The 17745-nt window shown below is 47.1% G+C and overlaps 1 protein-coding gene across 1 annotated transcript in view; it reads right to left on the bottom strand.

Moving 5' to 3' along the window:
* The window catches only part of LOC149461887 (uncharacterized), a 76650-nt gene that overhangs the window by 44227 nt on the left and 14678 nt on the right, over positions 1-17745 (bottom strand). Inside the window, exon 2 of the mRNA XM_089677734.1 lies at positions 910-2237. Within this exon, the coding sequence (XP_089533860.1) occupies positions 910-2237 (1328 nt within the window). The remainder of the gene's footprint in view (positions 1-909; positions 2238-17745) is intronic.

Below are 17745 nucleotides of genomic sequence, written 5' to 3' on the forward strand. Positions count from 1 at the left end.
TTGTAGGGCTGGGCGTGTTGGGTATCTAGTTACTCAGCACAACCTCCTTTGTTTCCTGTTTTTGGGTAAAATATTACATTTGTTCACTAGATGACACTAATTCCTATAAAACGTTGTGCCATCTAATGGCGGAATGCACATTTTCAGCTGTAAATGAATGGTTGGTTTATTATTGCTGCTTGGATGACCTTCTATCCTTCAGTGTGTTCTGTACTCACAAGTGATGAGGATGACCTCAGTGATGGAGATGAATCCATGCCTGATGAAGGGAACTAAGGGCTCCACTTATAGAACATTCATTGGACGGAAGAGACAAGTGTCCATCCAGACATTACAAATTCTGGACCTATGTGATTTAACACAGTGATTTCCTTTGTCAGCTCCATCTAGTGGTCATAATGCAGTATTTTCCTGAAATACCTCCATCAGTAAAAGTCGCAGAATATGAAATGATGGTCCCTATTTGGAGCCAATGATCACATGAAATAAAATGTGGCCAAAATATATCACAGCCGGGTGAATGCCGATCATATTTATTAAACTTTTATTTAATAGATCTATAAGTGTTTGTGAAATCTCCCACCACAAAATGTACTCAGCCAATCACAGGGCAGGACTCCATTTTTATTCCTCTCCTGCTATCAATGGCCAACCCAGTCCCACACTTCATCCATGTCTTTGGGGACCTCTGGTCTCCTTATGAACTGTTTCTTCCATGATGAAGATCAGCCATGGAGTATATCTGAGGTGTATATCAGGGTGTGCTTCTTCCCCACATGAGAGCTGGGATGTCCAGCAACATTCATCTAGAAGACATTTCCCGCACTCAAGGCACTAATACACCTCCAGCGTTGTGTGGGACCCCTGATGTACAGGAAGACAGGACTTCAGTGAGGAATAATTCCATCACTCAGTACAGGAAAGTGGCTTCTTCACTGTGTGAGATCTCTGATGTCTGGAATGACTGGACTTGTCTGAAAAACATTTCCCACATTCGGCACAGGAATACAGCTTCTCCTCCATGTGAGATCTCTGATGTTTGTAAAGATGGGCCTTCTGTGAAAAACATTTCCCACACTCAGGACAAGAATATGGCCTCTCCCCCGTGTGAGATCGCTGATGTCTGGAAAGGTTTGACTTGTCTGAAAAACATTTCCCACACTCAGGACAGGAATACGGCTTCTCCCCCATGTGAGATCTTTGATGTGTGTAAAGAATGGACTTCTGTGAAAAACATTTCCCACACTCAGGACAAGAATATGGCCTCTCCCCCGTGTGAGATCGCTGATGTGTTTCAAGCTTTGATTTTTCTACAAAACATTTCCCACACTCAGGACAGGAAAAAGGCTTCTCCCCCGTGTGATATCTCTGATGTTTATGAAGACTGGACTTGTCTGAAAAACAGTTCTTGCACTCAGGACAAGAATAAGGCTTCTCCCCCGTGTGACATCTCTGATGGCTGGAAATATGGGACTTCTGTGAAAAACATTTTCCGCACTCAGGACAGGAATACGGCTTCTCCCCCGTGTGAGTTCTCTGATGTCTGTAAAAATTGGACTTCAGTGAAAAACATTTCCCACACTCAAGACAGGAATACGGCTTCTCCCCTGTGTGACATCTCTGATGTTTGTGAAGACTGGACTTCTGTGAAAAACATTTCCCACACTCAGGACATGAATACGGCTTCTCCCCTGTGTGACATCTCTGATGTATGTAAAGATCGAACTTCTGTGAAAAACATTTCCCGCACTCAGGACATGAATATGACTTCTCCCCTGTGTGAGATCTTTGATGTATGTAAAGAGTGGACTTGACTGAAAAGCATTTCCCGCACTCAGAACAGGAATATGGCATCTCCCCCGTGTGAGATCTTTTATGCACATTCAGTTTGGATTTACAATGGTAACATTTCCCGCACTCAGGACAGGAATACGGCTTTTCTCCCGTGTGAGATCTTTGATGCCTATTAAGATAGAATTTATACTGGAAACCCTTCCCACACTCAGTACAGGAGAAGCTCTTCCCTGTTGGAAGACCGGCCCGGTCCCGCACAGTGTCAGGTTCCTCAGGATACGAGGAATCCGATGGTCCATCTACACTGGGTGGTGCCGGATGGACATTGGAGGGAGCCGGATTTTCTCCTGGACTATACTGTGTGATGTCCTCATCTTCTACTTTCCAGTCTGGAGACAAAGTGAGACAATCCTCTGAGGTTTTCCTCATCTCCCGGCCATGGACTAAAATACAAAGACAAAGAGGATTACTAGACAGGAGCTGATTGGTTCCCCCAAATCAGGACTCCGCCCACATCAGGCAGCTTGGTCTCTGAGGAGCTTACAATTCCACCCTCAAGGGAACTAGGAAATGGCTCCTCTGATCTCCTACCAGGTCATTTCTTTATTCATGGACCTTAGTCACAGAGTGAGGAAACAATCAGAACTGTCTTTTATAGGAGGGACAGTGATGAGGGGATTATAGGACGAGGGTCCCCACCCCCTCTATCACTCATCGCCACCTTCCCAACACAAGAAGTACTGCACTTCCTTATTTAGTCCATGATTTAGTCATGAAGAACAGCGGGGCTGAGCCCCACCAGAGGTCAGAGAGTGAGGATGGGGGGAGAACAACCAAGATGAAGACTGGACTGATCCTAAAGACCACCATCATTGGGGTATTGACTCCTCCCTCATTATTACTTTCTGTTTAAGGGTCCAAAGTTGGAGGATGTTATCACATTATTATCACCATGTAAAAGTCTGTGCTCCAATCACATCATCCGATATAAAATGTCCAGCTGGTAGGAAATGGGTGTAACAAAAGAGAATCCATATTATGTGTATATATAGCAGTGGGGGGAGGGGGAGAGCAGAAGTCAGGAGTATGTAATGTACAACAGAGAGTATATAGTGCAGGGGTCAGGAGTATGTAATGTACAACAGAGAGTATATAGTGCAGGGGTCAGGAGTATGTAATGTACAACATAGAGTATATAGTGCAGGGGTCAGGAGTATGTAATGTACAACATAGAGTATATAGTGCAGGGGTCAGGAGTATGTAATGTACAACATAGAGTATATAGTGCAGGGGTCAGGAGTATGTAATGTACAACACAGAGTATATAGTGTAAGGGTCAGGACTCATAATATTGGTATTCAGTAATCAGTGGAAGCTTAAATGTTTCCTGTAGACAAGTTGCAGAGATCCCACACCGCTGCCTCCCATCTCCTGAGACTGCACTCAGTGACTTGGGTCTGAGACACTACAGACATATCCCTCCACCCGGCACAGGTGACAAATACTGGGAGAATTGCTATGTCACCACCATGAGGAATAAGATCAAAATCACACACCCCAGGTGCCTAGGTCTAGTAACGTCTATAGTAAAAATGAACATTTTGCTGCCAGCTGATCCCCAGAACCTCCATAAATCCAGTCTAGAGACATAAATTGTGTCTGCAGCACAGAGAAGGGAGATTATCCGAGAGAAATCCAGGAATACAGGACGGGGAACACAGCTCAGGAAAGTGACCAGGGGATTACAGGCTGATATCACCCAGTCCCCGCCCTACTCTGGACCAATCAGTGAGCAGTATGGGTGGAGCAATGGATTTAGTGTTCATGACCCACCTGTGCTGATCTCTGTAGGAGTGTCCTCCTCTATAAATGTCCCCGTTATTCCATCCTCCTCCATAGACTGCTGATCATCCCTCACATACGCCTCTTCTTCTTCTGCTTTCACCTCAAATTCTATATCGATTGGATCTCCACTCTAAATCAAGGAAATGAGAGAAAATATCATCTGTAAAATGTAAGGTCACATAAAAAATCCACACATCATCTTTACAAGTCCATGTTCTAGATGTTCCATCCCACCAACCTTGCAATAGTGAGGGATGGTGTGACCTTCCTGTGTGGAATCCCGGGAATACAGAGGACGGGGACATCTCTCTGGTGGGTTCCTGGTATTAGGTGGCTCCATCATATCCTTGTGTCCTTCTGAAAACTCCTCCATCACTCCATACTCCTCATCCTCCTCTTTATACTCTTCTTTAACATCAATATTATCATCCCCGAGGATTCCACTCTGAAAGATATAATAAAACATTCATTGTAACAAATATGCTGTGTATAAATCACAACTACCAATAATTGTCATCATCTACCTGATGATGGTGAGGGATGGTGTGACCTTCCTGTGTGGAATCCCAGGAATACAGAGGATGGGGACATCTCTCTGGTGGGTTCCTGTAGCTGGATGACTCCACCATGGTGTTCTGGTACAGATCTTTGTGTTCTTTTAGAAGCTCTGACTCCTCCATCCCCCCATCCTCATCCTCCTCCTCTTTTATCTCTTCTTTAACTTCAACTTTAGGATCTCTCAGGTTTCCACTCTGAATATATAAAAAAATGACATCAATGGTAACAATGCAGATAATGTACAGATCCTAATGATACTATCAGTGATTGTTCCTCATCTACCTGATGATGGTGAGGGATGGTGTGACCTTCCTGTGTGGAATCCCGGGAATACAGAGGACGGGGACATCTCTCTGGTGGGTTCCCATGACTGGATCCATCTGTAGGAAACACACACACTGACTGAATCCATTGTTTCTATGTGTTTATCAGATGATGGGGGATCTAGGTGGATCCTCCGTACTGCTCTCTCCTTTACAATAAAGTCTCCTCTTACCCGGTGATGTGAGGGGCGGCTGATTGTCCATCATGACGTCCTTGTAGAGATCCTTGTGTCCTTCTAAATACTCCCACTCCTCCATGGAGAAATAGACAGTGACACCCTGACACCTTATAGGAACCTGACACACACAATGATACAGTCACCATCCAGACACATCCCTTGTCTGTTACTGGAGAATGTCCCAGAATTCCCGGCACCGCTCACCTCTCCTGTCAGCAGCTCAGTGATCTCTCTGGTGACTTCTAGAATCTTCTTCTTCTTTCTCTCTTCTATCAGGGAGGGAGGTGGAGGCAATGTGATGTCATATGATCTCCAGACTTCACAGGAGGAAAACTCTACATCTGAACACAAATAGTCACATCAAATGATATTCCCAGAATCCTCCTCACCTCTCCATTCAGGTCTCCATTTTATTAAAGCCCCACTTCAGGCTGAGGTATAATTCCCCCCCACAGGACCCCCACACTACGCAGGGTATAGGCTTGTTGCAGCATTCTGATGTCATTACATACAACGCAGGACCAACAGTCCCACTTTACATGTGAGGATACCAAGGGACCCCACATCCTAAGAGCATCAGAAAAAAGCCAGATGGAGGGACATTGGGGGGAGGAGCTGTGAGGTCGGCGTGATGTCATAGGATTCTCTGACTCTGGATGGAGGGACATTGGGAGGAGGAGCTGTGAGGTCGGCGCAATGTCATAGGATTCTCTGACTCTGGATGGAGGGACATTGGGAGGAGGAGCTGTGAGGTCGGCGCAATGTCATAGGATTCTCTGACTCTGGATGGAGGGACATTGGGAGGAGGAGCAGTGAGGTCGGCGCGATGTCATAGGATTCTCTGACTCTGGATGGAGGGACATTGGGAGGAGGAGCTGTGAGGTCAGTGTGATGTCATAGGATTCTCTGACTCTGGATGGAGGGACATTGGGAGGAGGAGCTGTGAGGTCAGTGTGATGTCATAGGATTCTCTGACTCTGGATGGAGGGACATTGGGGGGAGGAGCTGTGAGGTCAGTGTGATGTCATAGGGTTCTCTGACTCTGGATGGAGGGACATTGGGAGGAGGAGCTGTGAGGTCAGGGTGATGTCATAGGATTCTCTGACTCTGGATGGAGGGACATTGGGAGGAGGTGCTGTGAGATCAGGGTGATGTCATAGGACTCTCTGACTCTGGATGGAGGGACATTTGGGGGAGGAGCTGTGAGGTCAGTGTGATGTCATAGTATTCTCTGATTCTGGATGAAGGGACATTGGGAGGAGGAGCTGTGAGGTCAGTGTGATGTCATAGGATTCTCTGACTCTGGATGGAGGAACATTGGGAGGAGGAGCTGTGAGGTCAGTGTGATGTCATAGGATTCTCTGATTCTGGATGGAGGGACATTGGGAGGAGGAGCTGTGAGGTCAGTGTGATGTCATAGGATTCTCCATCCCCTGCCACTTATAAAAGTGGTATAATCCATTGGTATAGACTGATGAGGTGAGAAGGTGACACCTCTCCACAATGAGGAGAATGTTCCGGCCCCGGAAGTGGGGGATGTTCTGCCCCTGAAGGGGTTAATCTGGGTTTCCACACTATATATGTGTGTATCATCATCTGCTGGAGATAAAAGATGTCACAGTGACTATGGAGGAAGAGGATGGACATGACTATGGAGGAAGAGGACGGACATGACTATGGAGGAAGAGGACGGACGTGACTATGGAGGAAGAGGACAGACGTGACTATGGAGGAAGAGGACGGACATGACTATGGAGGAAGAGGACGGACGTGGCTATGGAGGAAGAGGACGGACGTGTCTATGGAGGAAGAGGACGGACGTGACTATGGAGGAAGAGGACGGTCGTGACTGTGGAGGAAGAGGACGGATGTGAATATGGAGGAAGAGGATGGACATGATGGGGGGTTACTGGGTGTAAATAGGAAATAACATCTTATTACCTCCTCTGCTGCCACTTCCAGCAACGTCTCCTCTCTGCTTCCTCCCAACTCAGCTCTCACCCGAAACTTCCTGTCTATACCTGACATCACTTCCTGTCTGTACCTGACATCACTTCCTGTCTGTCTTTCATAGAGACTTCCTGTCTGGGTAGAAGTGAGATCCCCACCTTGTGGAGCTCAGAGGAACTGCAGCCCCGAGAAGCGTCTGGTAGTGTGGCCCCGGCCTTGTGCTGGGTGTGTATGGACTGTAGATCCTTGTGTAGGGAGGAAATGACTCCTATCTGTGACTGCTGTAACCTGCTGACTGGCATCTCCTGTGAAATCTGACACTTGCACTGGATACACACAAGGCAGTCAGGGATTTCAGCCCCTCCCTTCTCCTCTCAGACTGTAATACAGAGAGAGCCAATCAGAAGAGGTATTAAAGGAGCCAATGACAGGGACTTTCTCAAGCAGGAGGTGCAGCTGCAAAGCATTGTGGAATATGCAGTCCTGAACAGAAATGGCCTGATAGGCTGATATGAGGGATGGAACTACAGAGACCAGCATGCTTAGTGAGAGCAGAGTGAAGGACTCCATCTTGTTTTTCCTGAGGGGAGGCAGTCTGCATGTGGCAGGAGACAGTCTGGACCTGGCAGAGAAGTGCTCAGGGTCAGTTCACAGCATGTTTAGGTATCTGCATCAGTCAGGGAACATCCAACCTGAGAGATGTGGCCTACAGTACAGTGCCTACACCGACAGTGTGAAGGGCTCATCGTGAGGTGACCACAGGAGCCGGTCATTTCCAGGACCATGGTTTGGGCCTTAGTCCCAGGATCTGGTGAGAGGGATTTTGCCCCCTGGCAGATGACAGGAACACGGCACACAGAGACATGACACTTCTCCCATACTCACCAGGCACTGGGTTGTGTAGATGGTCCTGCTATACAGACACAGTGTTTGCTTTGATATACAAATCCTGCCACGGGATTACAATGATACTTTACCATAGGAGTGTAAGTGCACCAATGAAAGTGTCTCGCTGAAGACCCCAACATTCATCCTGTTACCAAGAGACTGAAGTTACTGGTGCCATACGGGCACGCGCATGCGTATTCAGGCCTCTATATTGCATGGTTTGGGAGGGAATAGCTCTACCTTGGAAAGTAATTATGAAGCATCAGTTGGGTTCAGTGTTTGCCTATTGGGCTTGTGGTGTCGGGGGTTAGAAGGGAGAAGTCTGACACCACAGAGAGTCATCCTTCTGCTCTCCTCCAGGCACACCTAGGATCGGCACAGGGGGTGATGCCAGTTAGAGGGGTGGGAGATTACTGAGCATTCTCTCCTGATCTCCCCTTCTTTCATTGAACATTTACTCCTAAATTTCCACTTCCCATGGTGAACGTTCACTCCTGGATTTCTCCCTCCTGGAGTGAGCATTCGCTCCAGGATCTCCCCTTCCTTTAGTGAACATTGACTGGTGGATATCAGAGGATGGGGAGACGTCAGAGGTCCATCAGCTTCATCAGATGACAGGAGAGACATTAGAGGTCTATCAGCTTCATCTGAGAACAGGGGAGACATCAAAATGTCCATCAGCTTCATTGTAGAACAAGGGAGACATCAGAGGTCCATCAGCTTCATCAGAGGATAGGCAGACATCAGAGGTCCATCAGCCTCATTGGAGACAGGGGAGACATCAGAGGTCCATCAGCCTCATTGGAGACAGGGGAGACATCAGAGTTCCATCAGCCTCATTGGAGACAGGGGAGACATCAGAGGTCCATTAGCTTCATCAGAGGACAGAGGAGAAATCAAAGGTCTATCAGCTTCATCAGAGGACAGGGGAGATATCAGAGGTCCATCAGCTTCATCGTAGGACAAGGGAGACATCAGAGTTCCATCAGCTTTTTTGGAGGACAGAGGAGTCATCAGAGGTCCATCTACTTCATCAGAGGACAAGGGAGACATCAGAGGTCCATCAGCTTCATCGTAGGACAAGGAAGACATCAGAGGTCCATCAGCTTTATTGGATGACAGAGGAGTCATCAGAGGCTGTCACAGATCCCACCCACACGGCCACAGTGACTAGCTAACCGAGGCGTGCACGTCTGGCCATGACTTGGTGTAAAGAGGGAATGAGGGGGACTTATTTTGTCACAGCCCGCACTACCTCTCCTCTCATATTAGGACCCATGCAGTTTATGTTGTCTATATGGAGGAGGTGTAGGGTTAGATTCATCCTAGGCTCTAAGTGATCCCTCTTGATCAACATTATTTTTAATCCAAGTCTCCCAGATGGTCTGGCCATTGGTCGAGTGCCTCCTTGGGCTGAGGTTAATCTATTCCAATTGTGACATTTGGTCAATCCCGTAATTCACAACCTTAAATCCTTCCGACATTCAAAAAGCTGCTCGTATTCCACCCCATCAGTATTTTATCTACAGATACAACACATTTTTGCCTCCAAAGCCTCTTCTCTGACTCTTGAACAACCTACCCCTTTAGATCATATCTGCATCCAAGGCCCACACCACCGGGACATCATTTCCGCTACGTATACATTGCTTGTAGATGCCCTTTTTCTATTGATTCTCCCCTTTATATGTGTAAATGGTCCCGTTTCCTTCAATGTGATATTGGGTTGGATCAATGGAGTAGGATTTGGGAGGCCTCTTCTAAATCTTCTGTGTGTGTAATGTGTACAGAAAATCCTTCTAAGACCCCCATGTTTTGGTATCGGACCCCTGAGGTTCTCCATGATAGTAACCTGAATGTTTCTTCTGTTTGCTGGTGTTGTGGGACGGAAACTGACACTCTTTTCCACATTTTTTGGGATTGCCGGTCCATTGCGCCCTTTTGGAGGAGGTCCTTACCCCATTGTGGTTACTTTTCCTGGCTCCTGTCCCTTTTGAGCCCATTTACTTTCTGTTGGGTCTACCTTTTCGGGTCTCTCTAAATGTGCGAGGAAACTTTCCACCTACATTCTGAGGGCAGCCAGGAGAACCATTCCCATGCATTGGCTGTCTTCTATGTCCCCCATGTTACCGGCACTGATGAAGGTCAGAGCAGAAATGAGAAAGTTGGAGTACCTACCTGCTTTACACCCTGCTACTGTCCCTGCGCTGGAGGCAGTTCAGGACCCACGGGACACCTATGACACCGATCTGTCTGCTCCGATCGTTTGTGATTGATTGCCATGTTTTGTATTGACATTGTATGTTCTTATGTACCTCTCATCGATGAGCTGCTTTATCAGCCTTCTCTCCCTCTCTGCTTTTATTTTACATTTACCTTTGTGACTGCTTGTTGTAATGTGTGACATAGAGATGGAAATGGGTGATAATAGGCTGCAGGAGATCCGCTGAGACATAGAGAGGGAAATGGGAGCTAATAGGCTGCAGGAGATCCGCTGAGACATAGAAAGGGAAATGGGTGCTAATAGGCTGCAGGAGATCCACTGAGACATAGAGAGGGAAATGGGTGCTAATAGGCTGCAGGAGATCCACTGAGACATAGAGAGGGAAATGGGTGCTAATAAGCTGCAGGAGATCCACTGAGAGATAGAGAGGGAAATGGGAGCTAATAGGCTGCAGGAGATCTGCTGAGACATAGAGAGGGAAATGGGAGCTAATAGGCTGCAGGAGATCTGCTGAGACAGTGAAATGTGTATGAAATGGATGGATGTGCAGACACTCCCAGAAGATGATGTCATTATGAGTGGATTGATATATATTTTTGCATTGTCCCCCCCAGAAGGATCAGGTTTGGCGGGATCGCTCTCATTAGCTATACATTTGTATTTTGTGTTCTGTGTTTGTAAGACTTTTCTATATGTAATAAGAGATGTTTGTTGAACAGTTGGTTACATAAGAGTTACATTTATTTCTTCTTCCTTTATTCAGTAATGTTTCATCTCCCGTAGTATCCCTGTAAGGTACATATTATACAGGAAGGGGGATTATGGGATGGATCTCGGGGCTGCAGTTCCTCTGAACTCCACAAGGTGCTGATCTCACCTATACTCACACAGGAAGTCTCTATGGAATGCAGACAGGAAGTGATGTCAGGCACAGACAGGAAGTGATGTCAGGCATGGACAGGAAGCATATCAGAGACATTGCTGGACGTGACAGCAGAGGAGGTAATAAGATTTTTTTTCCTATTTAACCCCCGTCATGTCCGTCCTCTTCCTCCACAGTCACGGCCGTCCTCTTCCTCCACGGTCACGGCCGTCCTCTTCCTCCACGGTCACGGCCGTCCTCTTCCTCCACGGTCACGTCCGTCCTCTTCCTCCACGGTCACGTCCGTCCTCTTCCTCCACGGTCACGTCCGTCCTCTTCCTCCACGGTCACGTCCGTCCTCTTCCTCCACGGTCACGTCCGTCCTCTTCCTCCACGGTCACGTCCGTCCTCTTCCTCCACGGTCACGTCCGTCCTCTTCCTCCATAGTCACGTCTGTCCTCTTCCTCCATAGTCACGTCTGTCCTCTTCCTCCATAGTCACGTCCGTCCTCTTCCTCCATAGTCACGTCCGTCCTCTTCCTCCATAGTCACTGTGACGTCTTTTATCTCCAGCAGATGATGATACACACATATATAGTGTGGGAACCCAGATTAACCCCTTCAGGGGCAGAACATCCCCCACTTCCGGAGCCGGAACATTCTCCTCATTGTGGAGATAAATTCTAGTAATATGGTCCTCTAAACAAACAGCACTGACAATAAATAGACAAGACAAGGACCATCCTGACCATACATGGCCTACAAAGGGCAATGATGACACTACACAGGCAGCCAATGGGCAATCATTACACTATGCAGCCAACACAATGATGGAGTGCCGGGGTCAGGAGTATGGAGCATAGAGCCCCTTACATTGCTGCTCAGGAGGAAGGAAACATTCCTTTGTAACATAAAATGTATATAAATCTGAGGCTCTTTTAGGAATGTCCGGGGGGGTTAAAGAATGAAAGGGGCTTTGGTGTCTCCAGACCAATCAGGTTTTATCCCGGACAGATTTATCAGTGACAACATTCTCCTTACATTACACATTAGTCAGGAGCCAATTTGCACTCCAGAGAAGTTTTGTTACTGAGTTTGGACACTAATAAGGCCTTCGATGGTGTCCTTTGGCCTTGTTTTCCTGGGTGCAGAGAATGGGTGTCAGTGATGAGTGTTTATCTGGTATACTCGCCTGCTATGACTCTCCCATAACAAGGATCAGACTTCCCGGCTGTAACTCTGACTTTGTTACATTGGGTAGAGGTACCCGTCATGGTTGTCCTCTGTCATCCCTATTGTTTGCGCTGGTGTTGGGACCTTTGGTGATTGCAATCAGATCACATTCGGACATCTTTGGTTACCCTTTATTGGTTTCACCTTTCAGAATCTGTATGTATGCTGATGATGTAATGCTTTTCCTCACCATCCCGTTAGTATCATTGCCTAATCTATGCCGGTATTGAACGACTTTGCTGTAGTGTCAGGTCTGTTCATGTCACTAAATCAGTGGTTATGCCATCAATGTTCCTGATTCCTGAGTGCCTCTCTCCGTAGCTCTTTTCCATTTCGTTGGGCCACGGATCGGATTTCCTATTTAGGTATCAACCTCACTCCCAGATACTCAGATATGTTTGCTGCTAATTACCCCCCATGTGTGTGTCGCCTCTCTACTCTACTGAAGATTTGCCATGGGTACCCCATCTCCTTCCTGGGTAGAGTCACGGCAGTCACAATGAATATTCTGCCTAAACTACTTTATTTACATCACTTCCAGTCTCCGTCTCCAAAATGTTTCTGGATCGCTTTCAGTGGCTGATTAACAATTTATTTGGCGTAATAAACGTCCACGTTTTACCTCATCGGTTTTGTACCGGTCACAACGGACGGGGGGCCTCGGTCTTCCCAATTTTTGGCTCTATTACCTTTCAGCGTGTTTTTCACAATTATCACAATGGGTGACTGTTAACTCACAGATCCCGTGGGTTAGATTTGAATCTCAATCTATACGCCCATTTTATTTACCAAGTATTTTATGGTCCAAAATCCTCCCTCGATCGGTAACTTTTTATAACTCTGTTGTGGCCATTCATTGACACTTTGGTCTCGATGGAAACTTAAATGAAATCTGGTCTCTTCTGTTTCCCAGGTGTATCGTTTTTTGGTGGCCCTAACTTTAGTACGGCATTTTCTTCTCCTCAGGCGTTTCGTTGGTGGTACGATAGATCCTTTATTAGGTTGTCTGACTGTCAAAGTGGAGGATCTTATATTCCCTTTGATATGATGTGCGGACTTTTTGATGTTCCGCTTCATGAATATCATCGTTATCGGCAGATTAGACATTTTTTAACTCACATTTTGGCCTTACACCTTCATCTCCGATTTCGTTCTTTGAACATATCAGCCGTGACTCTCCCAGGGGCAAAGGTCTTATCTCTGATCTGTATCACCAATTCCTGGTCAGTCTCTCTCCCACACCTCCTTTATATAGACAAAACTGGGAGGAGGATAGTGGTATCACCTTTTCGGATGAGGATTGGGATTCCATGGTGGATAACATATGTAAGAGCTCTCCATCTCTTTCTGTCCATGAGACGGCCCTCAAGGTATTAACCAGATGGTATTATACCCCGTCAAGGCTACACGTTTTGTACCCACAAACGTCCCCGTTATGTTTCCGGGGCTGCGGCCTTCCCGGTACTTTGGTACACACGTTGTGGGCTTGCCCAACTTTATCCTTGGTGTGGCGCAGGATATCTGAGTTGGTGACTTCACTGGTGGGTGTTCCGGTACGTCTGACTATACAGTCTTCCTATTGGGAGCTCGTATCCCGGGGGTTCCTGATAATGTGATGACATTGATACATACTATTTGTATTTCTACTTTGTGGGCTATCGCCCTACATTGGGAATCTATCACTGTACCATTGGCCTCTGTTTTACATAGAGTAGATGCTGTGATGATCATGGAGAGAATTCATTATAACTTACTGGACAAGATGCACTTGTCTGATAGAAAATGGGAATCATGGAAGGTTCAGAGACATTTACTACATGAATAGTGGCATTCCATGTGAAGGTTGATTGACGTGTCCTGTTCACACATCTATCATTCAGTCTACTTTTCCCTTTATATTTCTCATGTACTTAGGATCTATTCTCCTTTCCTTTCTCTTCTTTTTTACCCTTTCTATATGATGGTGCCTTTCTGAATTGTACGATTCAAGTGTGCCTTGTTAATACTGTACACATTGTTTGACGCTGTACTGTTATTTTCAGTCCACTCTTTGAAAAATAAAATCGTTTGTAAACATAAAAAAATGAAAGGGGTTTTATAGCAACTTAAATGTGTAATATGTGTAACATTGTGCTCTTTATCTCCTTCTCCCCTCCCCCGCCTGTCTCCATCACTGCACCCGGGGACTAGCAGGGAGGGGGAGAAACCTTGCAGTGTAATGAGAACCGATTGGCTGCTCCTCAGGAAAGGGGAGTGTCCGGATTATCCTTTCTCCCTTTCACTCCCAGAGCCGTTTTTGCATTTTTTGCACATTTAAAAAATCATTTTAGCCCTAAAGATGACACAAAACCCCCAAAATATCGATTTTCTGAAAGTAGAGACTTTAGAGAAAATAGTGGCAGGTCTAATTTTTTATGTCACAAAATATCACAAAGTCTAGGAAATGCCAAAGGGATCAAAAAAGCAATAAATGACCCATTTATGTGTAAAAATATAAAAGCCGAGGTTGCAGCGAGTAAATAGATATCCAACATGTCAAACCTTAAGTTGTGTGTGCTGAAATGGTGACAACCTTTAGTCCCCGGTATTATCTATAGGGGACACATTTATAGCCCCTTCTAGGTCATCAGTATAGAGTACGGAGGAGGTCTGCTCCTAGAATTATCCTCTCATTCTGGTGTGACCGGCGATATGTAACGTGTATCACAATTAGAGATGAGCGAATCGAACATGACGAAGTAGAATTCGTTCCGAAGATTTGGAAAAATTCTATTCGCGACGAATCCGAAGATTAGCAAACTTCGGATGCACGAATCTAATTTTCCCAAAAATGGCGGCGACATGTGTGGCGACGGAGAAAATGGACAGAGAAGATGGGGCGGGGATCTCTGGGAAGGCGCGCAGACAAGGCGCGCTGACCCATAATGCATTCATGACATGTGATCGCATTAGCCAATCAGCAGCCAGCCAGCACTGTGTAATGGTGGAGCTATAAATCGCGGCCAGAATTCTCCATTAGCCTCCGGTCATTCAAGAGAGACAGACCTGTGTGTATTAAGGGACAGAGTTAGGGCCACAGAGACTTTAGGGCCACAGAATCGTTACTCAGGGACACAGAATCGTTACTCAGGGACACAGAATCATTTAACATAGGCCTCTGTATGGCCTTCAATTTAAGCTGCTTATGCTTCGCCACTCTGCCATGGGCCCCTGTACCGCCTCCTCTTGCTGCTGCCAGGTCCAGAGTGTGTCATGGGTCCCTGTACGGCCTCCCATTGCTGCTGACTTCATCGCCAGACTCTGCCATGTGCCACTTTCAGGTCTCCTTACACTGTTGGTGGGTTCCATTTTGTGATAGGGTGCTGTATGGCCTCCCATTGCTGCTGCCTCCACCGCCACCCTGCGCCATGTGCCTCTGTCGTCTGCTCACGCTGCTGACGGCTTCCGCTTTTTAACCGAGGCCTGTGTTTGGCTTCCGAATACTGCTGCATCCACCGCCACCCTGCGCCATGTGCCTCTGTCGTCTGCTCACGCTGCTGACGGCTTCCGCTTTTTAACCTAGGCCTGTGTATGGCTTCAGAATAATGCTGCCTCCACCGCCACCCTGCGCCATGTGCCTCTGTCGTCTGCTCATGCTGCTGCCAGGTCCATACTGATTCATGGCCCCTTGTACCGGCTCCTCATGAATGTGGTTCAGCGGGTTTGCATCACTTAACGGCAAATCGTTGACAAACGCTGGGACGTTCAGTGTTGTGCGCATTAAGCCAGACACCAAAGGGCAGCACAGACCTGTTATTACTCGCTCAAGCATGGCTGAACAAAACCAGTCTCTACCACAAATTGGACCCAGACCTGCCCAGGGTCTCGTAAGTAGATTGCACGGAGGAGTAGAGTTCGTTATTGGAATTAACTGTGAGGGACTTTTAAACCTAGGCCTGTGTATGGCCTTCAATTGAAGCTGCTTCTGCTCCGCCACTCTGCCATTGGACTCTTGATAGTCGTCTCCCCACGCTGCTGCTGGGGGTACTTTTTAACATAGGCCTCTGTATGGCCTTCAATTTTAGCTGCTTACGCTCCGCCACTCTGCCATGGGCCCCTGTACCGCCTCCTCATGCTGCTGCCAGGCCCGTAATCTGCCATGGGCCCCCGTACCGACTCCTCATGCTGCTGCCAGGCCCGTAATCTGTCATGGGCCCCTGTACCGCCTCCTCATGCTGCTGCCAGGTCCAGAGTGTGTCATGGGTCCCTGTACGGCCTCCCATTGCTGCTGTCTCCATCGCCACACTCTGCCATGTGCCACTTTCAGGTCTCCTCACACTGCTGGTGGGTTCCATTTTGTCATAGGGTGCTGTATGGCCTCCCATTGCTGCTGCCTCCACCGCCACACTGTGGCTCCACACTCTGGTTTTGGCCCCGTGACTGCCCAAATGAGTGAAGTGTGCGGTGATTCTAAGATCGACGGCACTCATCTGCATGTCATACTGACTGACAGTATTATTTCTCTTCCCCAGCAGACTCCAAGGGCATTTAAATTAAAGGTACAGTGTTCTGCACTAATATAAAGGCTCTCTGAAGCCTAGAAACACCCTTTTTATAAGTTAAATTTGCAGCGAATATATTCGGCTTCGAACCGAATTTATTCGGCGAATTCGGCGAATCAGCCGAACCAAATTTTTTAATAATTCGCTCATCTCTAATCACAATCAATGTTATCATGTGTAGGCCCTCCAGCGTGTGCTCTTATGTTTGGGTGCGCATATATGTGGGGGTGGGGAGCCTCAACATTTTTTAAGGAGAGGAGTTATATACTTGGGTGTAACTTTAATTGTTTACAATTAAAAAAACATTTTTACTTAAGGGGACAAAGTCCTCTATGAGATGACTTTTGATAACAGGTTCTCTTTATTGAGATATCCAAGGTCTAAAAGACCCCCAATGTTCCCCTGTACTCCATTGGATGTAATGTAGAGCACATCGCACCGCATTACATTCTTTGCCGGCCTCGATGGTCGGGAAATCAGTCATAATGTCACTTCTGGGTCAGGACAAGAAGGGAGTGAACGTGTCCGCTCTCCTCTGTCCCCTCTACCCTCCGACACTTGCTGAACCGGGCCCACAGATGGGCAAGCAGAGTCGGGGAAGCATAGTAGGTACAGGAGAGGATCACACACACGGGGTGGCAGAGGCTGGCACCTGAAAGGAGAGCCCTGCGGCTTGCCCTCAGCAGGGATAAAGATTAAACACAATACTTGCCCGGCCCCCAGAACTACATATCCCGGGCGTCGGGTGATGTAAAGTGACCATCCCTGCATGATGAGCCGACATTGACCTCACAGAACTGCCTCAGAGCAAACTAGTCATAGGAAGGATCAGATTTATCATTCTGGGTAATGCATCTCTCCTACCTCCACTCCTAACTCAAAATCGCATTGACTCCTGTTATATTCAGAACAAATGGTGTATTTATATTTGTGTGTATGTTGACCAGTCCTCACCTCCAGTTGCACCCAGTTTATGACTGTAGCCTGGTTCCTAAGAAACATCCCCCACTACTCATGTGAGCCTTATCAGCTTCTAATTGGGGTGGAGTTGAATGCTCATTTGAGCATCTCCCTATAAATTTAGATCAGCTCACTGGGGGAGATCTCTGATGGGGGGCACAGTCTCTGATGGGGGTGCTGCTTCAGATTGAGTGTGGCTTCGAAAGAGTGTGAAGCAGTTAAACACAGCAGTTGAACTAAAGCAGGAGAACTTACTGTAAGCAGCAGGAAGACACCAACAAGAAACTCTACTGCACGCTGGACAGACTGCAAGCAAACACCCCGGGAAACATCTCTTACATGCCTGAGTCCCACTCTGTGTACCTTTATATAATACACCCCTCTTCTCC

The sequence above is a fragment of the Staurois parvus genome, unplaced genomic scaffold (assembly GCF_062004578.1).
Source record: "Staurois parvus isolate SC_StPar_1 unplaced genomic scaffold, SC_StPar_1.0 ptg000191l, whole genome shotgun sequence".
NCBI classification, from domain to species: Eukaryota; Metazoa; Chordata; class Amphibia; order Anura; family Ranidae; genus Staurois; species Staurois parvus.